General features: G+C 47.3%; 3 protein-coding genes across 7 annotated transcripts in view; 1 reads left to right on the forward strand and 2 right to left on the reverse strand.

The window, feature by feature from the left end:
- Positions 1-256: 256 nt before the first annotated feature.
- On the reverse strand, positions 257-18,991 carry Gbeta13f (guanine nucleotide-binding protein subunit beta-1). 4 transcript variants are annotated; one of them, XM_076437320.1, is made up of 7 exons: positions 18,450-18,991; positions 5,707-6,243; positions 2,914-3,059; positions 2,535-2,828; positions 1,803-2,004; positions 1,368-1,584; positions 257-397 (listed from the first exon to the last, which is right to left on the reverse strand). In XM_076437320.1, exons 2-7 carry the CDS (start codon positions 5,761-5,763, stop codon positions 291-293), a joined length of 1,023 nt encoding a protein of 340 aa, XP_076293435.1. In that variant the 5' UTR covers positions 5,764-6,243; positions 18,450-18,991; the 3' UTR covers positions 257-290. The 4 variants fall into 4 exon arrangements, with proteins under 4 accessions (XP_076293435.1, XP_076293432.1, XP_076293434.1 ...); XM_076437317.1 differs by having other exon boundaries at positions 2,535-2,831; XM_076437319.1 differs by lacking the exon at positions 18,450-18,991 and adding an exon at positions 8,131-15,263 and having other exon boundaries at positions 2,535-2,831.
- Positions 18,992-20,039: 1,048 nt separating this feature from the next.
- On the forward strand, positions 20,040-22,734 carry Mccc2 (methylcrotonyl-CoA carboxylase subunit 2). The gene is made up of 9 exons (XM_076437309.1): positions 20,040-20,181; positions 20,457-20,710; positions 20,778-21,049; positions 21,148-21,295; positions 21,467-21,882; positions 21,949-22,083; positions 22,155-22,291; positions 22,350-22,435; positions 22,494-22,734. The coding sequence occupies exons 1-9, from the start codon at positions 20,068-20,070 to the stop codon at positions 22,609-22,611; spliced, it is 1,680 nt and encodes a 559-aa protein (XP_076293424.1). The 5' UTR covers positions 20,040-20,067; the 3' UTR covers positions 22,612-22,734.
- The window catches only part of Qsm (Zona pelucida superfamily protein qsm), a 28,812-nt gene continuing 27,549 nt past the window's right edge, over positions 22,645-23,907 (reverse strand). For both annotated transcript variants that reach the window (XM_076437316.1, XM_076437315.1), the window contains exon 8: positions 22,645-23,904. In XM_076437316.1, the coding sequence (XP_076293431.1) occupies positions 23,660-23,904 (245 nt within the window). In that variant the 3' untranslated portion in view covers positions 22,645-23,659. The remainder of the gene's footprint in view (positions 23,905-23,907) is intronic.

Here is a 23,907-nt window from a genome sequence, read left to right on the forward strand (position 1 = left end):
GCCTCGTAGCCTTTCTTATCGCTTTTGTTGGCTTTGCTCTTCGATTTGCCGCCGATCATGCTCTTACTCTTGCTCTTGATGCTGTTACTGCTACTGCTACTGCTGGTGTCTGTCGGTGGTCCAAACTTTCTGATCAACGTCAACTCCGGTGAACCGGGCGAGTAGCTCGCCTCCATCGAGGATACGGACACGCCGACTTCGGTGGTCAGGTGGTGGTACTTAATGCTTATACTGTATGCTGATTGGTTGCAGTTGGTTCTTTGGAGGAACGACTTGGGGTGAACCCCAAGTTAGTTCCAAATACGTAGGAACGAGTCCCAGGAGCCCGTCGCCACCGCCATGCCGTCCTCCGTTACGCCTAGGCAGGACACGCGATTGTCGTGGCCCGCCAGGATTCCTGTTCAACAGAAACCACAACTGTTCGAGTGTCTAACACCTTCTAACCTTACCTAGTTGACACACGTTAATCCCATCAACCCTTAATCAGTTTCTTAAACAGTCAGATAGTCTGCGATGTAACAGTTTAATATTCTTTTTTAATATCCACCGCTAAACTTGAACTCTAATACATCCCAGAAAGTCTAATACAAACTGTACATTTAGTGTTTAAATGGCAGATATTTCACAAATTTTCTATATAATATTCACGATTCCTTAGGCAATGTATTAAATCCATTCTTTTATGTTTATCTTTTAAACTTGTCGATTACGGTCCTCTCAGATTTAAAAGGAACTTCATCACAACTCGCAGAATGCCCATAGACAAATTGCCCGTAACACCTCTAAACATTAACCCTTTGCATTGGAAGCTATTGCAAAACTCGAAAATTAAACATTTCTTCCTAGAATAATTCCATTCTATATGATTTTTTCTTTCTGTCGATACGAAATTGATATAATACCTTGTACAATACTCAAGTGTTTCGTAATTGATTAGATACCAACATATTTAATAATGTCAACAATATTTTCAATAACGGTATAGCAATTTGTTAGTGGCTCCTCGGAGTCGCCGTTGGATGTAAAATTTTTCACAGTATCCCAGCTCAGACGGAGGGCAGGAATATACAAAACAAAGAGTTAACGTGAGAACGATAATGTCCCCTCGTCTCGGAGCGAGAGACGTTAATCGGAGAAGGCCTGTGTTGCTAATCTAATTAGCGAGCAATTCGAGCCGAGCATCTCGTGCGTTTTTCATGTACAAGTACAGCTTTCGCTTCTCTGTGTATGCCTTGAACTATTTTACCACGAACAAAGATCTTTTCTTTTTTGCAAGAGAACCGAGGATGAACACAGAGAGATGGGCTTGAAAATGAAATTTCTCTTCTCTCTGAACCGCCGTTAATAGAGAATCGAGGACAACGTACCGGCTCGTTCAACCTTCATCGAATCCCAAACGTTGCAGTTGAAGTCGTCGTAACCGGCCAGCAATAATCTACCGCTCTTGCTGAACGCTACGCTCGTGATTCCGCAGATAATACTGTCGTGGCTGTAGATAGACAGTTGTTGATCCGCCCTGATGTCGAACAGTCTGCAACTCGCGTCGTCCGAACCCGTCGCGAAAGCGTATCCATTCGGGAAGAACTGTTCATCAAATCAACGTTCGATTAACCGTTTAATTACACACATTCTGCGAGCAAACTTATTTTCTAGCCAGACTGCGAAACCTTTAGCAATGTCACATTTCTTTCTAGACGATGTTAAACTAACAGGAATTGAGATACAAGCTACTTTTCTTCGATGCTTTTGGTCTATCTCCCGCTTTAAATTTATTAGGCTGAGAAAAACCAAATGATCCTCACCGTAACAGCGTTGATGTCACTCTCGTGACCCGGGAAAGTCTGCTTGCAGCATCCCTCGCGGATGTCCCAGAGTTTTGCGCTGGCGTCGCACGCACCGGATACGAATGTGCGGGTGTCTGGTGCCAACGAGAGAGACATCACGTCTCCCGTGTGTCCGATAAACGAGGTACATTGTTGGCCAGTCTCGATGTCCCACAGGGCACTGGTTCAGCAAAAAGAAGAGTATCCGTTGCAAGCAAGTTCGAACAGTTCCACAGGTGACATAATTACCAATTGGAATGCGAGATACCGGGGGGACAAAGGGAATACATGGACCTCTAGCGACTTCTTTCACCGCAGCGGCGTAGGAACAAGGTTTGGCTTTGCAACCCCTTGCCTTAGCAAGCAAACTTTCATCAGGAAATTGTCGAAAGTTCGTTCTCGTTCGGGATAATCCAATATTCACATTGTGCCCATAATTACGAAAGTGGTCTAAATTAATTCAATACAATTGTTACGATATCAAAAATGAATTTAGATGCTGCCCGTTATTTCAACATTATATGGAACTCGTTTAGCGTTGATGTCCTTTCCCTTCAAGCATCTCGAAACAATAAATACATGACTTAGACCGTTTTCGTAATGATGAGCACATTAATTAGTGTCTAGCTCAATGCGACGAGGCAAAGAGTTGATCGGGACCAACAGAAGGGATGAGGATTGCGTTGTAGGATGATCGGAGAACAGCCTTACCAAGTCATGTCCCCGGAGCTAGTGACGATCTGGTTGTCGTCGTAGAATCGACAGCAGGACAGGTACCCGGTGTGTCCCGGCAGCTCTCTGCTGACTCTCACGTTTCCTTCTCTTGTTTTAAGACTATAGATGGAGCAAATGTTGTCCAGACCGCCGCAGGCCACGTAGCTGCCTGACGGCGCGTACGCACAGGTCATCACCCATGATGATCGCAAGGGAATCGCATGGACTTTGTTCGTGGTATAACTGTCCCATACGATTAGCTTGCCGTCCTGGGATGCCGACACTAGGTTTCTACTTAATCAGACGGTCAAGTTGTTTTGAAGAAGTCTTTGTAGCGTAAAAACTTCTAAGATTCTAATTATCGAACTAGCACTACCTCGAGTCACTGCCCCAATGCATCGCGTAGATCTTGGCTAAGTGACCGCGCAGCGTGCGTCTCGTGCGCATCTGTATCCGACCGATCGGCTCCATGCCCGACGTGGCCTGCACCAGCGTCGTGTCGCATGCTGCTTTCCGGGCATCCTGAACAGAAAACGTGCATTTACAAATGTTCATACATGCCTGGGATATTTCTTACATACAAAAGCATCGGATTCATCGTCTTCGCTGACGTAGAAACAGTTTTTCTACCTCCAAAACAAATCAAATGGGAAAACGAGGCTCGCGAGAGAACGTCGAAAGGTCAATCGTCGAGTTTCGCGGGCCTGCGAGCGCCAACAGTGTTATGAATCACTGCGGGATCACGGAAAAAGAGGATTTAGTATCTGGAAAAAAAAGAGAACAGAAGGTGGATAGACGACGTGGACGATCGCGTTGACCTTTCGCTGGGAATGCAACAGCGTGCTCATACTCGGAGAATGCAGTCATGATTCAGAGAGTCCTAATTAACGGTGCCGATAGGAGACATTGGCGTTTCGAGGAAAACGTTGATGAACAATAAACAGTTCCAGTTCAATCGCAAATCGTGTGTCGGGGAAATTCGAAATCGTAGAGACAGAGTGAAAGAGAGAAACGTGGCGAAGTTAAAAACGCTGATTCTATTTATCGCAGGCGGTGTGTATTAGCGTGCAGGGCCGACGACGCGTGTAATTTCACGCACGCTGGACGAAGGGAGAAAGAGAGAAACACGCGTCGGGAAGAAACAAGACCGAAAGCTAAAGAGAGAGAGAGAGAGAGAGGGTCGGTGGCGTATTGATCAGAGAGAAGCGACGGTTATGCCGCGCCCTACCACCACCACACACCACACCACTATACCATCTCCTGGCTTCCACGTTTTCACCATGCACAAGAGGGATCGGCATGGATGAGGATTTTCGACCGGAAACGGCTTCTAATTCGCCCGGAACACTTCCGACTGACATCGCACACCACCGACGACGACTACGACGACCACTGTTTAAACGATCGGGTTAAATGACCGAAGGGAATCGTTGCCGGATTTTCCCACAAACCCCCACGGACGTCGAAAACGTTTTTCCTCATTTTTCCCTGAACGCCGTGTGTCCCGGCACAAAGGCGACTCGCATTGTTCGGTCTTACATGCTTGAATGGGACGAGAGCCGTGTGGCCCAATTTCAAAGAGATTCGGAGATGATAGGGCAGGCGGTCTTCTAATACTATTTATAAAGGGATTCTATCGCGATATCGAGTATCGATTTTGCAAGAAAAAATGGCCACGCTCGCGTAGGCGTCTTCGCGATGAATGATCACCGATTCCGGTGGCTTTCACTCGTTCCCCGAATCGATTCACCCCGGAAAATAAAAGGGAAATTGGCGAAATGGTCCACAGTCGATTTTAAAAGTCCCTACAATTTTTTCCTATTCAGTAGTATTGCGTTCAAACATTAAAGAAATTTGTTCGAAAGGGTAGAATGTCAATCGAGTGGCTAATTTAATTCTTAGCCATCTTGCGTTGTCGGTTCTCCTATTGCAAATGATTACTAGACTGCAAATCTCGTGTAAAATAAAAATTTTCCTCGTCACTTACAAGACCCAGGAACCATATAAAAATTTCTTCCTATCTTCAGCAACTATGTCCCTAAATCGTCCTAATTGTTTCACTGTTTTAAATTACATCCACTCATTTTTGTCATAAATGCATAAAATCCGCAGGTCCTCGGCCAAAATTTTTTGTATCCGTATAAAAAGGTTTAAGCTAGGAAAAATGTATCCGACTGACAGCAGCAGAACGTTTCCAGGAAGGGGGGAACAGCTTGCTAAATAATGTTTGCGATTTTGTGTTTCCAGCCCTTAGGGTCGAGCACGACGGAAAATAAAAATCGCTGACTCGTTAGGGGTAGAATAGGGGTCGGTTGTTTAATCCCAAGTGCACTTCGGCCGTAGAGAGAGAGACGCCCTAGACTTTTTTCTTTTGAGACAATACGCCGCTGTTGCATGGAGAACTGTTGCTTTGTCCCCGATGTCTCCGAGACCGCCGGCGAACAATGAGAATGTGTGAAAGTGTCGGGCCAATTTCAGCGACGCACCTAGGCCCTTGTCTAGCGCGAAATAACCGCGCGATACATATATTATACATGTATACACACTGTCTCGAAATAATTCGTGTTGAAACATCGAACGATACACCTCGGCCATTGATAGCGCACCGCGCTATCGTTCACGGTTTCGAGATAATTCATTGGCAGGAAACTCCCGCGATAGGGAATTCCGCGTGGCGAACGATATAGAATCCAGTGCAACGTACACTGAAACAAATTCTGACTAAAACGAATCCCGATTAAAAGAAATCGTGAAACAAAAGTTCCTGGAAAAGTGTTCTACATGAAATTGAACCTGAACCACCCCTTCTTCGACGTAAATGTCGTGCAGAAAATACAAATTATCTGGACATCGGTTTACGCGAATGAAATAGTAAAATTTAAGGATTTATCTTTCAGTAATTATAAACAGGAGTTTGATTAATGTATTAACCCTTTGCACTCGAATGGTGACTCCGAAGCGCCAGTAAAAATGACCATAATTGCAAAATTTACACCGTTGTATGAGGAAACAGGTTCAACTTTACGTTCCCAATGTGAAAAAGATTACATAAAATAAAAGTGATCTAGGTTATTCTTGAAATGTCTTGATTTTCGAATTAAAATTGCTTCGAGTCCGAAGGGTTAACCCTTTGTACCGTCACGTTTCCGCGGGTTCGGGTTGAACTTACTCGAACAGCATTCTTGAGGGACTCCGCCTCCTGGCGAAGGTTCTCGAGCTCGCTCATGATGACTGTCTAGCGATACGTCGGTCTCGGGGACACCCGTCGAGGGTGGTAGAGGGTGTCTCACGAGGTGGTGGAGGTGGTTCAACCCCCGGCGAGCCTTAAAACGTGGTTATCGAGGGTGTCGCGGTTTCTATCTTGGTTCGCCTTCGAGCTGGAAGGTAGCTGGGGCCCAGTGTCACGCCGTCGACGCTTCTTTCGACGGGCAACGCAGGTCCTCGAGCTTTGTCCCACCGCCGGGAACAGGAACGGGTACAAGAAGAGCGAGAAAAAGAAGAAGAAGAAGACGATCGAGTTTCCCTCTCCTGCTGGCGCCGCCGGTCTCTCCTCTCGGGCCTGATTCCCTTGGATCTACTCCTGATGCTGCTGCTGCTTCTTGCACGGCTTCCGTTTCCGCTACCACCGGAACCAGAGTCAGGCCACCGCTGACTCTCCCGCCCCTCGCGCCAGCTCCGACACCTCCTAGCGAGACCGTTGCCACCCCTAAAAATAGAAAATTGGGTTTAACATCTTCCTTTTGGCTTGGGGAGGTAGGCGCTGATCAGTCGCGAAGCTAGGAGTTCATTTATGAGTTAGACAGTAAATAGACGACTAGCTTCAGGCTGATTCTCTCAGAGCCCCGAGATTCGAAGCGTGCTGCGGTGTCTCTTTAAGCTTGCAGGTTCCCGTTGCAATACTCAAAGACCATCTGGATAGCATCAGTCAATCGTACACCTCAACAAAGTAGAAACGAATGCGTCTGAGCTTGATAATCAACGGTGCAAGGTTTGGAGGTTAGTCAGACTCGAGGAAGCAGAAAAGAGTCCAGTTTAAACGCAGTGAGTCTTTAAGCTGACAGGTTACAAAGTTTGAGGACAGTTTCCAGGTTGATTAGACGGGACATTAGTTTATCGTCTGCACAAGGAACGCATTAATCGTTCTATTTTCGTCTTCGAACGCGGCGCATTCATGTCACGGACAGCACACTTTTTTCGTTAGCGCACTACTAGAGCGTCATTAATCTTCGAGCTAGATAAAGAAGACGTCCTGAGAGGCTGCTCCTTTCTATTCCCGGCTTGAATTCATGCGACCCACGGAAAAAGAAGAGTGTTCCTTGAAGCCGGACGTACAACCGAGGATTCTCCTCCGAACGTGCTATTTTTACTTGACGAACCGATCGCGTACGTGCCCGGCGTTATCTACGAATTTACCGGAATCCGTTCAAAAACGTTCGCGAGGAAACTCACGATCGCCCGATCGTGTCGTGATCATCGTGATCATTCGCCATTCCAACATTCGAACGGATACTACGCGTGTCGATTCGTGGGGAATTGTTAGGTGAATCTTTCAGGTTCCATCGGAATTCGGTGGCGACGAGCGTCCTTCACCTCCAAAAGGTCTCACAACCCGGGGAATCCGAGGGTTGTCGATCTAACGCAAGTTGTTCTCATTTTCCGGAACCGACGGAGTCGCTCGGCGCATGAGCAACCACGGCGAAACCGAGAATTGTACAGGGTGTTCCCGTGCGAGCTAACCCCGACACTCTCGAGACGAACTAAAATCCGAATTCGACTTTTCAACCCTTAGAACTGTTCCATAGATCTGCAGCGTTTCACCAAAAATTCACAGAATCACACTATGTACCATGCTAACCACTCGACATCAACTTTCAGTCTCTAGGACTGATTCGAACACCCCTGCCGAGGGTGCAACGGAGGGTGAGCTCCCTACTACTCACATTTCCAGGCGGTTCACTTCCTCACAAGTGCCAGAAAAATCCACACGAGCAAACTAAACCGAGCCAGATCGTCCTCGTCACTGATCTCAACCTCCAGGCTCCAACACCCTTGCCGAGGGTGTAACAGAGGGTGAGCTCCTCGCTACTCGCATTTCCAGGCAGTTTACCTCTCAACAAGTAGTAGAAAGATTCACGATTTGGATCGTTTTCGTCACTGGAGCTCAACCTGCTCCTTGAATCGCTTCAAACACCCTCGCCAAGGGTGCAACAGAGGGAGTACTCTCTCGCTACTAGCATTCCCGAGTAGTTCACCTCTCAACAAGTGCCAGAAAACTGCACGGAAGAGAACCGAAGGGAACTAGACCACATTCGTCACTGAAACTGAAATTCCAACCACCAGAGGAACTTCAATTACCTTCTAGAAAGGTGTAAGAGGGTGTTGAAGCAATACACTCCGCAACAAATTGCAGGAAAATTCACAGGAGCAACTTTCACACCCTAGAACATCTTCGAGCACCTTCATCAAGGATGCAAGAGGGTGTACACCCTTCCATCGCTATTCCCGAGCAGTTCTCAGCTCGGCAAACGGCGGAAAGTTCCGGAGAAGTGAATCTAGTTCTCGAAAGAGGTGTTCCAGGTTGACTTACACGCACCGTCCGTCTTCCCCCGTTGTCAGAGCGTCATGGATCCCTCGGTAACATAACCTCCCGACACGCACCGTTCCCGAGGAAGGCGAGGAGTAGCCTCCCTGTGCCGGTGTTCCACCGCCAGATTGCGCCCCCGCTGGAACGCCAGAAATTCCGGCGAGAGGTGTCTCAGGTAGAGAGATCTAGCACGGAAGAGGATCACTCACGCACACGTAGTACGAGGACCGGTGAGAACAGAGCGCCCATTGGTGCGAGCGGGACTCTTTTCATGTCGCGTTCACAGGAACCGTCGAAGCAAGGAATCGATGAACAGAGTCGTGGCTCGCCCCTCTCTTTCTCCGTCTCACCCTCTCTCTTCACGTTCTCGACGTTTGCTACCCTCTCTCCTCCTCGTCTGTTGCTCGCAGTCGGGCAGGGTGCACACGCGAACGAATACTATTCCCCGTGGGTTATCTTTCGTTCGATGCCGACACGCTTGAAGCCTCGGTTCCAGTCGTGGAAGAAAATGGAGATGATGTGGACGCGATCTCCGACGGGGTTTCGAGAACCACACCCAGGCAGGACGACGCCGTGGTTTCGAGAGAAGACCGCCTGGGCGGATGAAACCAGAGGGAAGGGATGAGCGACGCTGGCGCCGCGGCGCCCGACTACCGGCTGACTACCGGCGTCGCCAGGACGCCATTGTCGAGCGTGACAGGTTGCCGTTGGCGGTTCCCATTCTACGATAACCGTCCCTGCGAGATCCTGCCTCGGGGAACGGGGACTTTCGATCCGGCGAAATGAGTTTCGACGGTGCGGAGCACGGTGGTCGACTTTCGGTACGACCGGAAGAAAATGTAGACGATTGATCTGGCAGAAAAGCAGATCTCTATATCCCTAGACTAACTTCCTTCATAGTTGTAAATTAGATCCCAAAATCCTGAACTGAAGGCGCTCCGAAATTCCATTAATTTCTGAAGGATAATTCGCCATCGCTGCGAGACAAATCCAGAAGAATTGAACCGTCTCTCCCTGCGAAAGACACTTCTGAAAACGTTCGAGCAGTCTATCCGAGTCTGGACTCCCCAGAGGAATGTGTAATTAACGAGCCGGACCGCGTTTATGAGATTCATCGTAGAAAAACGTCCCCGCCCTAGAGCGTGTTCGACCTAGATTCCGTTTATCGCCCTTATCAAGGAAGAGGCGAGCGTAGTTGGAACATTTTTGTATACGTCTCCGTTGTTGATCTATTAGAAAATCCTCAGGCTTCATAGGGCTCCGAAAATAATAGAATTATCGCCGGTAGATAACGCGTGTTGGTGCGATTATGGGAGGCTGCGATGTACGGCAGATATCAGTGACTTGCTCTCCTCTATCATCGGGATCCCTAGGCCGTCCTACACGCGTTCCCGGATGCACGAATGGGAGCAACAGTTGAACCACGCGGGTCAACGTCCAATATGATCTCTCTCTCTCTATCTATCTATCTCTCCCAGTCTCCCCATCTGCTTCGAACCGACTGTATACAACCGCGAGGCTGCCAAGTACCTCACACCAAGTGTGCACTTCGACCAAGTCCCTGGCACGGCCCAACGGTCTTTAACAGCGGCGACAAAGGACGGCAGAGAAGCCACGAAAAGGCCAGGGGCCGATCCGCAACGTGCCGACGGGTTTATGTTCGGACGCCTGTTGGTGTCGCACCTGCCAACGTTCACCGTTCCAATCAGCAACTGCGCCCCGTGTTTACCTGGCCGGGCTCTACACCTTCCTCCTAGCAATAAAACTGTTCCTGAGGGTGGCGAAACGTGCGCCGCCACAGACGCACAAGTGTAGACAGTGGAAATGCAAATATTCAATGGGTTGAACGGAGGGATTGTTCTTTAGACGACACCGTGGGGAAGGTTGGTGCAGCAATTAGAACAGAGAGGCTAGCTATAGCTCTGCCATAGTGCATAATTGGGTTACACAAGTGTGCTAGGTTATTCACCGTGGGACTAGCACCTGCAGAAGTTAGCGTTGTTTTCTAGAACCACGATGACTGAAAGTTCGTCGCTGTTTTATTAATTGGAATAGCGACCGCATGACGAACATAGCAACCGCACGCAGAAGTTGTAATTGTGCTAACTGCTGTCTAGCTGTTAACTCTAGGTCCACCAGTCTGCGATTTATCACCTAGCAGATGGTTGCATTATTTTCCAGGAGCAGCAAAGTGGATCGCTACCCCGTCAGTCGCCAAAAGCAAGCTGCAGCAACAAACTAGCAGAAATTCCATCGCGTTAACTGTTCCCCAGTTAATATCCCACCCACTGCATCCGAGAATCTGGCATCTTGTAAACTTCGCGCGACTTCCGCGAACCGACAAAGTTGAAGAACCTAACATCCATTGGAAAAGCAAACTTCTGCCGGCAGTTCGCCGGCAACAAAGTGGCACGTCGGTGTTCTAACTGGTAGGCGTTATTCTTCGCCACCGTGGAAGCGATATTTCCTAGAACGCCGGTGCGATGCAGAAGTTCGAGTACGGCGGCGGCGGCGGTGGTTGAAGAATAATTGAATGTAAATGGCGATCAAACGGACCCTAACGACATTAATTACAAACTATCCGCAGGTAAAGCAGCTTCGTTATAGCGGCGCCGGTTGTTCCCTCGGAGGAGAAGAATGATAGAGCGGCATTACAGCTGATGACTGTAATTCGCATCGGCGCACGACCTACTTTCCAAACGCGTGGAATCGGAGAGGATCAGCTTCCAGCGGCGACAAGCGAAGTGTCTCTAGCCTCTTCGGCTGCTCCGGTTGATACACGCTCTATCGAACTTTCCTGAACGGTAACCGGAACCTCGGCGAACGCTATAGCTCACGAAACACCGCGAAAATTCATCGTTCCCTCCCTCCGGTGGAAAACACCGGCTCGACTTTCACGAGGACTCTGCGAAAGGGGAGTCTTCGGACTTTCGGACGCTCGCGGACACCGTCTCAGAATAGTACGAGAATAAAGAACGCGTCCGCTTAAAATAAGCCGTGACGCAAGCCGATCGATCTATCAATCAATCTGCGAACTGCACCGCAAAGAGAAACACTTGTTCGTTTTGTCCGACGCGTTCTCTCCCTGTGAAAGCATCGATCGCGAAGACAGACGTAAACTCCGCGAACCGACGAACCTACTCGAACGTCGCTGCTGGCGATTCTCACACTGGCCAATGAGCTGGCGATGTTTGCGTGAAGTTCGCGTGAAAACTTGCCACCTGGTACGTACGTTCTTTTCGCTCTTGTACTCCGACATAGGCGACTAAAAGTATCTACACTAATATTGGCTTGCTAGCTGAAATTATTCAAGGTCTAGATTAGATAAGTACATTTAAACGACGGAAAACTTTGTGGAAAGAGTGCAATCAAATTCCTTCACGCATTTCAAGATTAATCGACTCCGTGATAAATGCAGTACGTCATAAAAGGTCATACGTGTACTTCGAACATCAGTGCATACGTGTCCAAAATGCAAGGGGTTCAATGGTTTTTCCGAAAAAGATTCTCGAAAACCAGAATATCCCGTTAACTCGCTCGAAGCATGAGTCACACCGATCCAATGCAACTTTTGATGGTCGCCGGTTGCTATAGGAGGAGAAAGACGATGGTGTGGAACAAGTTCTACGGAAAATCAACCCCGAAACCAGTTCCCATTTGTCCCCGGGAGGTCCTGAGGGGCGAGGAAGTTTCACGGGGTCTTTCGATCGATACTTTCTCTCAAAGAAAACATTGTCTCGAGTCCGCGCGAGTATAGCTATCCCCCTCGGTGGAAGTTATGCGTGCGCTCTGGTTAATCAGCTATCCGGGAACTGGACAGAAGGTAATTAGCCAGTTGAGGATTCCTGTCTCCTGGTGGGCCTAAATTTTTAACGCGACCCGGCTCTATCAAACATTCGAGCAAAAAGGAGGACGCGGTTGCTGCTGGCTCGACGAATCCCAAGCGATCCCGAGAACGGGACGATACATTGCGGAGAGGTGACGGCAGGTGAATGACGTCAGAAGCCAGACCGTGACGTCAGAGACTAACCTGAATACGGGAGGCTCCGATGCCGGGCTGTTCCTTTCCAGAATTCTATTTCGACCGGGAGTTTGGCCCTTCCAGGTCCTGCATTATGTCTGATTCGACGTCAGATCTTATTTCTGGGCGGTCTACACTCGGAACAGTCTACGTGCACCCTTCGACACTCTGACGTCAGACTAGACTGCGGGTTTTATGGATTTATGGCGACAATGGTGCAATTTAAAACAGCGATCGAGTGATAAAACTCGCGCAAGGCTACCGTTCTTTGGAATTGATGCGTATCGTTTTTGTGAGACATTTTTTATGCAGACGATCGCAAAATAAAAATTGTTCTGTTATTTTATTATTGTGCTACAATTTTTAAGCCAAGCTCTTATGCGCGAATTAAAAAAAAAAATGCGAACGAGGGAAACGGGCAAAAGCAGCTAGGACCGCGAAGGGTGAACGTCTTCTCGAATCGATCCTCTATTTTTAACCGGCGATAAAGATATCAATTGATCCGATGGATGGCGAGAAACAGCGATTCGTGCTCGGTCGATTCCCGAAGCCGAAGAGAAGGATCCCGAGCCGCGTGAAGAAATTAAGCCGCGAATAGACCGTTTCGCTATTTTTACGGGCCACCGTGACGTCAGTGGAAGGGAGCGAGAAGCAGGCACTTGAATGTTTGGATTATCCAAGAATCCAGAAGGCTGGTGGACCGGCCTCGAGGAAATTAGACTCTCTCCGGAGGAGAGGTATCGCGAACGATCTCATCGATCTCGATCGGCAAAAAAATCGTGCAAGACTAAAATACTCCAGACAAAGGATTATCTGATTTCTGTCGAAAGGTGTAATTGTTGAGCAATGTCCACATCGAAGCGACATCGAGCTACTTTTTGTCGCCTCTTCTTGCTCTCTTCTTTTTTCACCGAACAAGGTGACAAAAAGTTGCTCGACGTTTCTTCGGTGCAAGCATAACATTAATTTAGCGGAGAACGTCACGCGAATCGTAGAAGAATACCATTTCGTTTTTTACATCTCGTCGCCTCTCGTTTGATATCCCGCAGAAAATACCGGCCACACGAAAAAGGTGTCGTTCCGTAAAACGATGTATAATTCGCACGCATAGTCATCGAGAAGAAACACGATACTTCTGCCGACATTCTGACGTGCCATTACGTATTACATCATGTTTTCGATCTTTCCGCGAGGATTTAAACGCGAAGGAGACTTAATTACAACGGTATTACGTACGCTTTATCATTCCTGATCCTCCCGCATCGACCAATCGTCGCGTCGAAACACAATTGTTAACCCCGGACAACGAAAGTCCATTTCCGAGAATGACGACGGCAATCGAAAACACGAATGCAACTCTTTTTACGTAACAAGAAAAAAAAGAATGAAAGATTAGATTGTAAATTGAAAATGTCTCTCCACGGTAGCGAAAGGGTGGAATTTCCAGCGGAGCAATCTGTACCGGTAGAAATTCGCCAGGTCAGAGGGACAAAGTGACCGAAAATTCTAAAGTTTCAGCGGAACCGGAGCAGTCGACTTTGCAGGGCTTCAGCTTTTAAATCAACAACCCTTTTTCTTCATGTAGCTAGCTCGTTGCCTCTCTCGACGGTGTACACTGGGATCATGCGACGGCAGAACGTCGAAGAAGGGATAACCCATGGCGTACGAGGGGGACTCGTAACAGGACGTGACCCCGCAATCGAGAGGAGGGTTGCAGGGTGACAGGAAGGAAGGGAGGAACAGGGGTTTGCCAGTGGAATACATCATTGGCATTGCTTTCGCACTCGCTGAGTAGCCGACGACCTACTAACCGTGCTGCGAAACGCGATCGTCATTAACCATCATCGTGCTCTATCGTTCGAGCCGCTCGCAGCCCCAGCAATCAACTGCCTTCCGGATTTCGAAAGTTTTCCGTCTCGACTTCTTCAACTGAACCATCGGGTCCGATGCGACCCAATAAAATCTTCCAAGATCTATGAAATTTCGGAGTTCTAAAGAGTGCAGTTCTTTTTCTTATTCAAATCTCTTTAATAATTTATTAAATACGAAAAAATTGTGTAATGGGAAGAACGTTTTTAATAGCGGTGTAGCATTTCTCAGTGGCGCCCCAGAGTCGCCATTCGAGTGCGAAGGGTTAAGATTGCATTAGTTGCGAGGGGTGTTTATTTATCGGTTGCTTGGTCCCGCGGATCAATTATTCTTATTACGAGTAGAGGACACGACAGCGCCGCGCGTCGCAGCCCTGTCGCAGTTATCGGCGAGGATTTCGACTGGCTCTCGAGCGCGCGGATGATAAGCAGTATTTGCAGATACTGGAATCTAGACTGCTCGCCGAGCGTTATCGCAATCGCGAGCCAATTCTGCGACGCTCGACGAATAGAGGCACACTTTATATTACACCGAGAAATCGAAGAGAGCTCGCCGGCTTAAGACGCGGTCTCGATCGATCCGGCTATCGTTTTTCGTCTATTGATCGACGTTATCACGCTACCACCAGCGAATTCCCCGCTATCAAGTCCCCGGTGAGTCACTGGACAGTCTAGCACACTCGTCCGGGCTTCGAACAAACGCCAGCGTAACTTCAAAACGATTCTAATTAAAACAGGAAACTTATTTCTTACCAAAACGGTAATGAATAGACTGCATGATAGATTAAATTACAGAAGAGTTTCGAATTGACTACCCTTTTTAAAAGGTAGAAATTTAAAAAAATAAACCAATATGGACAATAGTTGTATGTTTCGGTTGTTCATGGTGATTATTCGGCGTGGAGTATCTCCGTGAACGTTTTGGGAACCGATGTCGATGTTGGAACAGTTTGCGAGTCCTGGCAGCGATCGATTGGTAGCCGATCAAGGGTGCAGAACCGATAGCGGGGCAACACTGCTATCGGGGTCGCATCTCTCAAGTGGCACGCTGTCAATTGCTGCCGAAGAGACACCACTTGTCTTCGGGACTGCGACGACTTTATATTTCGTACCAATTAAAGGCGATTAAGACAGCTGCCGCAGCAATTGGCCGGCCAATCGCGCGCTTGCTACGGCTCACCGGCTTTCCTCGACGCGTTCGCCAAGAACCTCCAAGTTTCTCTCTCTTTCGCGACGAACCTAAACCCGAGCCCCCCTCCCCCCCCCCCGGTTTCCACGGGAGGAGAAACACGTCAAACGATGGACAAACAGATGGAGGCATCGGTGTTCGTTGATAAGAATGATAGGTTTCAACATTGGTGGGCAATTCCTCAAGGTCGAACGTGCACTCGGTTCCTCTGTTTCCTTTGACGTTCATATTCCCCGGGTGACTCATCGACGGAGCAAATAACTCGGTCACTTTTGTAAGAAACCAAGATAAGGAAGGAGTACATAGTTGTCGAAGGGTAAGAAAAGTGTCTTTTAATCTCGTCGCCGTTTCAAATTGCACCCGTTTTAGCGATAAATCGTAAAGGCAGATCTCCACTATAAATTCTCCACTATAAGTTTCATAGATTAATTTTGCCCATAATTATGGAAGTGGTCTGAGTGAAAATTAGAAAAAAAATGAGTTTATCAGTTACTCTTTCCATCACATTATTTTAAACTAATTTAAAAAATGAACCATTAGATCACTTTTATAATTGTGGGGAGAACTAAGCAATGAAGTTGAAATCAAAGAGAAATTCATTCGCTCCCGCGATTTCATCGATACAAGAAGATTCTTGAAGACGCACAATAATAGATATTCAAGAATAACATGCACTTGTGTAAATGCACACAACTGCATCATCGCACGTGCTCCTCGGTTCGTTTGAACAGACGCGCAGCTTGGAGTTGACATAAACGAAAGACAAAATCGAGCGAGAACGGAGTCAACACCCACTTAACCGGTCAACTATAAATTTCCGAGTTGTGTTCAGGATTGCCGATGCGACAAAGAGAGCGCGGTGGATTCGAGAGTTCGAGGATTGATCGTCTTTCCCCGGAGAGCGTCGAATGGTCGGGCCTCGGGCAGTAATTATGAAACGTGCACCACCGGGATGATGAAAGTGTCATATTTTCGGCGGGCGGGCACGTGTACCCGGTGCACAAAGCGGCGCCGCGTGTATTTTTATCCGGCGGGTTCACGTTTTCGCAAAAGTATCGCGTCCTCGGCGACGGGCCGGTTTGTTTTCGCGACGATTTCGGCATCTGTGTCCCCTTCCCCGCCATTATGCAACACCCCTTTTACTACGGTGGCCGCGAGATAACGCCCACGCAACCCCGAGAGTCGGCGAAAAAAGCGCACGCGAAAATTGCGCAAAGTGCACGCAACCTCCGACAATTTCCAGCGCGAAAAACAGTTTCGCGTAATTGCTCGGCTAGAAAAATACACGCATGGAAAGTTGCTTACATCCTTGCAACTTTTCAAACCCTCAGGTAACAACACTCGAATTATAGGCAATCAATTCTACACACAGCCCACGACGAAAAATATATTCTAATTAAATGACAACTCTAACAGTCCTGTAAGAAAGTAAACAAATGTAAATGTTTCTCTACAGTACTGTAACCCACAACAAAAATATTTGGGATAATGGATACAGTAACCTTGGTTCACCGTTCACGCACTACCCGTGTAAATACTAGCATTGTATTGCATAATGAAACCGGGTAATAATAATCGGAGCAATAATAATAAAACTGGGGCTTGAGGAAGCGGGCATTTTGCACGCATCGACCCAATAAATCCTAGACGCAGGCGTGAATTAACAGATAATGAAATACCTCTCGGCTCGCACCGTGAATTAATGGTTATTGATCCCCTATGTAAATTCGTAGTAATCTCGGAGTATCGTCGGCCAACCAGAGAAGTTCTGCTTGAAAAGTGCTCTCCCGGTTACACCCGGCGAGCATCGGGGAGAGTGCGGTCGGTAAATGCTCGTTAACCCTCTCTTTACAGAACAATTCTACAGAAATCTACACTTTTCCACAAATCAACCGGACCGTCAAGCATTCCTGACTATTTTTCAATTCCATTCAGATTACTACAAATTAATCTGCGACGTCGGAATAATCAAACTTGAATAATCAATCGAACTGTTAACCCCTTGGTGCATCGATATTGGGGGATGAAGATTCAACATCGTCTTTGATCAAGTCCTAGAAGAAAAAGAAAATTTATATTCACTGTATGCCTACGGTTTAACAGTTGAACATAAAAGTAAATGTCAACATACAATAAATATTGACTCTAGCTTCTTCTAAGATAATATTAAAAAGAACCAGATTCTAACAAAGGTAAAAGCGACAATTTAATGCGAAAAGCGTAATTAATTTTGTATCAACTTAATAGAAAGAAGAAAGGAACATTTTTTCAAGATATGTTGATTGTAAGCATCGTAGCCATGGTGGAGAGAAAATCGTCCATTAAGAGGATAATAAATACAGACTTTCTACTATAGTCACCTTTAGACAACGTTAACAATGCACGATTATAGTCACGTCTGAGGAAAAGGTTAACAGATTCCACCCCTTCACCAAACCGTTGTAACCACGAAGAAAATCACGCGTCAAGGGGTTAACAAATGCGGAATTCCTAGTGGCTATAGTCAGCTTCACACAATATTGAACGCAGCGTATTCATTGACTTCCCTAAATCGTAAGTAGCAGTCAGTCGAAATCAGTCACTTTTACGCAACGTTCAACAATACACGATTATAGTCGTATCTAAGAATCAACAGCTTCGCTGTCTCTCCTAAATGATAATCAACAGCAAGGGATTGAATCCCAAATTTTCCTTCGGCAACAGTCACCCTGAAGACCGGTCGACGTCGTGCTTTTCTAGTCGCGTCAAAAGTAAAGGGTTAACAGCTTCCGTGCGAGCAATGCCGTGGAAATTCTTGAACAAGGAAAGTTCAGCTTAAGCAGGAAGAATCTCATTACCGCCCGGAGCCGGCGGTCGGGCCGGGCACTGGCTCTCTCGGCTCGTCTCGATCTCGGCAGCTCGACGACGACGGAAAAAAAGGGGGAAAAAAAATCTATACGGTGGATCCTGTGTTTTATCCAGGCTGGCTGCGAGTGTTCTCCCGTGCGCCGTGTTTCTCGGTTGTGACAGAGAGAGAGCGGGGCGAGGTAATCGGGCGAAACACGGTCTCGGTGTTAAAATAACCGCGATGACGGAACGGGGAAAATTTGACAGCGTAGCCTAGGCGGCCGCCATGTTGGCTGCTCCGCGCGATCCAGTCGAAGGGCCGGCCTCGATTCTATTATAACGTTCACGATTGCAGAACTGTTATGGAGGAGAACGAACGAATCTCGGGACTTCGAGGATGGATAATAGTGTCTGTTTGTCCTACCTGGAGCTCCCTAACGGAGCGACGCTTGCCAAAATTCCCGGCTCTCTGTAACGTCCTCTCTGTCCCACGTACGGCTCTCCTCTCTCTCACTCTCTCGTTCTCTCTTTCTCGCTCTCTCCTGCAGCGGCGGGCCTTCTTCCCTATCCTCTCTCGGTCTGCTCACATCGATGACGATGCACTTTCCTTTTCACACCGTCTCCGTCCCGATTGCACCTCGTTCGAGAAAACGGAACGAACGTAAAACGCACTTCTCTATATCAAACCGACGACTTGACTATCGCGACACCACCGAGACCGCCACTTCTCCTTCTCTCTCTCTCTCTCTCGCTCGCTCTTTCGTTTTAAGGTTAACTCCCCGAGTCACTGGGACTGTGCGAACGCCGTTTACGATGTGGACGCGGGCACAACGTATTCCGCCGTTATCAGTTCTCCTCGGTCGAAACGACACCACGCTCAGGCGATTGTTTTCATTGATAAAAAACGAACGGTTTACTGGCACGAAGCAAGCGAAGCTGCTGTTGCTGCTACTGCTGCTCTGCTTCACGGCTCTGGCGGGCGGCAGGGCGGGGCTCCGTGATTCCAGTCCCGTGGACCCCGTGGACTCCGGCGGCGGCCGCCGCCACACGAAGATCCCCGAGCTCCGGTGGCGCCGTTCCCGCCCGCCGCCATTTTCGAAATTCAATTCCGCTATCTGCTCTGCAACTCTCCTATCAATTATCTAGCCAATGTAATGACTTCTGCGAATCTTTATGCAAAATAAACATTGTTCACGTATATTAAAAGACACGAGAGCCTTACTAAGCTGGAACTAATACACTGACGTCCTTAAATCTTTTGATATGTCCACTGCTTTATATTGTACGCATCCATTTTTGTTATAAATGCATAAATTCCGCTATCTAGTAATGACCATTCCCTTACTCAGCATAATTACTGACACTTTGTTTATCTGCGAATCATCGAGTTACCTGCAGATTATTATTATTATTGGAATTGTTGCTTGCCTCTAGAACTAGTAAACACTACATCTTAGACTTTTGAAATGTCGTATAAACATTGCTAGACTTTGAATCAATTTATTCTATAATTTGTCTATTCGATGCCAGATTACGTCGACTGCGATGGAACCAAAGCGACGTCTAATGGAAAATGATTGAACTTGAACAGATTAGAGATACCACAGATGATAAATTATCGCAATGGGTAATTAAGAAAAGTTTCTCATTCGTGGGTGCTACCATCTGTGCAGATTGTCGTAAACCCGACGGAACTGCGACAATTAATCCTAACCTAATTTAGCCCTACATTTAATAATTTTTATATTTGCAACTTACATACTACACTACTTCTAGTTGTAATTAATTTTTTCTGGAATTAATTTTGCTCATTCATTTAGTAGTGATACCAGATCGGAAGATCTAGATTTTCGGCGTTTCATTGTCCGGTCCTACGCTACAATGAATGGACACAGTGATTGGCTCTTTATTGGAAATTAAGTATCTTATTGAGCAATCGAAGCACGCGGACGTGCATGGAATATTGTTGCAAGTGTTGTAAGCGTATGGTGTGATACAATTAGTGAAAAGTGGATTGATAATAAGTTCCCAATAAATATATAATGTTAAGACAAGCCAGACAGTTGCCGAAGCACCTGCGTCTTTTCACGAGGTCATTTCACGATGATGCGGTCGTCATTGGAACCTCGCAGGACTACAGCTCGAAGGAGTATCAGGTTAGAGGAATTATTTAAATCATTATCAATTGTAAGTAGTCCAGTGTTCATCCTTGTTAAATTTTCGTTCGAATTTCTTACAATTTTTCCCATACTACTCCCAGCAGAAAATTATAAAAAATCTGCGTATCAGCCGGGTGACGTCCTCTATTATCACAGCTCGCGCGATAAGCTAGAGCTGTTATTGATACAGCTTACAGACGCGACCACGTGATTGCGCTTTATACACTCCCGTCGCGATTTATTCAAATTTTCATGAAGATACGTAATTTTAGGAGAACTACGTGCAAATGGAGAGTCTCGTGAAGGAAATGAAAAAGAAAGTCGAGAAGATAGTAGAAGGTGGAGGAGAGAAAGCGAAAGAAAGGCACAAGAAAAAGGGTAAACTGTTGCCGCGTGAAAGGATCGACACGCTGATCGATAAAACGTCCCCGTTCCTTGAATTCTCGCAACTGGCCGGCTACGAATTATACGGAAATGAGGAAGTACCTGCAGGTGGTATAATCACCGGCATCGGAAGAGTCTCGGGGTAACTAATCCTTTAACAAAAGCTACGAAAGAATGTACTCTCTTTTAAAAATACAATTGTCTATCAGGACCGAGTGCGTGATCATCGCCAACGATGCAACAGTAAAGGGTGGCACTTATTACCCCATCACAGCTAAGAAACAGTTGAGGGCGCAAGAGATCGCAGAGGAAAACAATTTACCTTGTATATATCTGGTAGATAGCGGGGGTGCTAATTTACCTAGACAGGCTGACGTGTTCCCTGACAAATGGCACTTCGGCAGGTGCTTTTACAATCAGGCGAACATGAGCGCGCAGGGCATCGCGCAGATCGCGGTTGTCATGGGCAGCTGCACTGCAGGTCTGATCATTGTCCGCATTTTTTTACTTTGAACGTTATTCAGGCAATGTCTCGTTTTGTCTCTTAATTCACTGTACAGCTACCGTAATTTTTTGTAGGCGGTGCATACGTGCCTTCGATGGCCGACGAAAACGTAATCGTGGGCAACCAGGGCACCATATTCCTAGCTGGCCCGCCTCTAGTCAAAGCTTCCACTGGCGAAGACGTCACCGCGGAGGATCTCGGCGGCGCAATGGTTCATTGCCGGTAATTAGCAAGTACGTTTAATCCTTATGTCAATGGCCAGAATTTTCTACAACATTCATTGACGTCCACAATAATTTTATTGTCGACAAAAATGTTGAGGAATGTTGACATAAGGATTAAAAGACATCTCGCACTTTACTCGACCAGCTTCAAAGTTACCATTCAATTTAGGAAATCGGGAGTGACCGATCACTATGCGGTAGACGACCATCACGCTCTTCACATCACCCGGCAGATCGTCGGCGATTTGAACCGGCAGAGACCGATGCACGTGAACGTCAGTAAACAAATCGATGTCCCGGATCACGCGGCAGATGAGATCTACGGGATCGTTGGTACTAATTTGAAGCGAACATTCGACGTGAGGGAAGTGATCGCTAGGGTCGTTGATGGATCCAAGTTCAGGGAGTTCAAGGCGCAGTATGGGGAGACGTTGATCACGGGGTTTGCTAGGATCTATGGCTATCCTGTAGGAATCGTGGCGAACAATGGGGTACTGTTCTCCGAGAGTGCTCTGAAGGGTGCGCATTTCGTGCAGCTCTGTGCGCAGAGGAAGATTCCTCTTATTTTCTTGCAGAACATCACAGGCCAGTATATTCTGCTTGATCTTATGTTTTGATCATATGTTTTCTTATAAGTTCGTGGGATTGTAGGGTTCATGGTGGGCAGGGAGGCAGAAGCAGGTGGCATAGCAAAGAACGGAGCAAAAATGGTAACCGCCGTCGCCTGTGCCAAAGTACCAAAGATCACTGTGTTGATTGGGGGAGCTTATGGTGCAGGGTACTACGGTAAAGATCGCTATCTACTATCTCGTTCCTCAAGGCCGCCAATTTCACTAATATCTAAGAGTTTTCGGCAGGAATGTGTGGCCGATCATATTCGCCGAGGTTCCTCTATCTCTGGCCGAACGCCAAGATCTGTGTAATGGGAGGAGAACAGGCTGCTGGTGTGATGGTTCAAATTACCAAGCAGCAGCGTGAACGGGAAGGGAAAACGGTAAGGATCTAGCAATTTGTGCGTTTAGGATTACTCTAAATCTTGATGAACTTAACAGTTGACTGCGGAAGAGGAGGAGGAGATCAAGAGACCGATCATAAACAAGTTCGAGCAGGAGAGCAGCCCGTACTATTCGAGTGCTAGGTAAAATTCAGGTATTACTAGATCGGAACCGGCAAAACATAATAAAATAAATTTCTAGATTATGGGACGACGGTGTGATCGATCCTGCAGACACCAGACTAGTCTTGGGGCTCAGCCTGTCAGCAGCGTTGAACGCCCCCATTCCCGACAGCAAGTTTGGTATATTCCGCATGTAAGTCATTGCGGTAGAATTACATAAGCCAAAGAAGTACATGTATATATATTTTTTATACGGGGTCGTCATGTATACATGAGTGTTAAACAAATCCAAGTAATATGCGTATTTTTGTATGTTTCAATGCGCGTTTTCATTAGCCTTCTTCTCTGCTCCTGGTCCCGGTGCGATATCGCGAACAAGCAAAGGGACACACGCGTTTTCCTCCGCGGGACCGAGGAACAACGGGGGAGCTCGGTACTCGACGCGTCGATTGGCTCCCTCTTTATTAATAGCTATTTTACACTAGGCGGCGTTCCGTTATAGCTACGCTCGTATATTGCAGCAGCGATTAATTACCTCTGTGATTGCCTACGGTCGCTCGAAGACGTGTACCGCGATGTTACAGCTGGTCGCGCGACTAGGTCGTCGGCATTCTCCGCTCGCAAAGGCCGATTTTCTTTTTCCGGGCTGCAGCCGTTTGCTATTGTCAGACGCGGTTACATGATTAAGTACACCTAAGAGGAGAGCTCCTGCGTGGAGGAGCACGAAGATCGGGGACAATTACTCAAAATCATTGGCCACCTGACGAATTTCCAACTCTTTCACACGTGTAGTCAACTATATTGACTTTGAATGACCTCGAAGAATCTTTCATCAGGCGTTATCCGGACCGCAAATCGTCATAACATGTAACAGAATCGACGATCCATTTGAAGAGAAGGTGGCCACGATTTCGACTAATTATTGGATCAAGTGGGTAGAGCATGCTGAACGAAAATCCGACGGTCGCAGAGCGGAGAACTGCCTTGAGCACGTTCCTCTCGAACCCGAAATCAAAGCATCGCGATCGTTCGCACAGTTAACTTCTACAGGGAGTCGATCGTTCCCGAAATCAGGGAGACATCATTCTACGTATGAAGGAAAAGAATTATGCTAACGTCCGGCTGGAGACCCGGTCCATTTTCCTCAACGATTCGCTTACGAACCCTGTGTAGGTTCACTAGCTTTCGCTCTCTATTTACAAACAGCGATCGTTCGTCGTCCCCGAATGTCGTTCCTTCCGAATTCTACAATAAGTTGCAGAGGGACAGGAGGACGAATGCTAGGCCTATAGCTATCGTTCTACACGAAGAGCCGCTGGTCTCCGTTTTCGTAACCTGGTACTCGAACTGCTCGTTCACTTGTTGCGCTATGAACGCTCGCTCCTCTGTCCTGATCGTAGTCGGAGCTACTTGCTCTCTGACCTCTGCCGCGACCACTGCTCGGGCTTTCGTCCGGTTCTTTCCCTTCCTGATGTACAGGTCCGACAAAGCTG

The sequence above is a fragment of the Lasioglossum baleicum genome, chromosome 13, assembly GCF_051020765.1.
Source record: "Lasioglossum baleicum chromosome 13, iyLasBale1, whole genome shotgun sequence".
Taxonomy (NCBI): Eukaryota; Metazoa; Arthropoda; class Insecta; order Hymenoptera; family Halictidae; genus Lasioglossum; species Lasioglossum baleicum.

What these genes read in the sequence shown, in the direction of transcription:
- Gbeta13f (XM_076437317.1), bottom strand. Translation starts at nt 5,763, where the DNA reads ATGAGCGAGCTCGAGAACCTTCGCCAGGAGGCGGAGTCCCTCAAGAAT. An exon ending in CCCTCAAGAATGCTGTTCGA is followed by an intron (nt 3,060 to 5,706) that starts GTAAGTTCAACC and finishes TTTTCTGTTCAG; the next exon opens with GATGCCCGGAAAGCAGCATG. An exon ending in GTGACATCAACGCTGTTACG is followed by an intron (nt 1,585 to 1,802) that starts GTGAGGATCATT and finishes TTTGATGAACAG; the next exon opens with TTCTTCCCGAATGGATACGC.
- Mccc2 (XM_076437309.1), top strand. Translation starts at nt 20,068, where the DNA reads ATGTTAAGACAAGCCAGACAGTTGCCGAAGCACCTGCGTCTTTTCACG. An exon ending in GGCATCGGAAGAGTCTCGGG is followed by an intron (nt 20,711 to 20,777) that starts GTAACTAATCCT and finishes ATTGTCTATCAG; the next exon opens with GACCGAGTGCGTGATCATCG. An exon ending in CCGTACTATTCGAGTGCTAG is followed by an intron (nt 22,436 to 22,493) that starts GTAAAATTCAGG and finishes ATAAATTTCTAG; the next exon opens with ATTATGGGACGACGGTGTGA.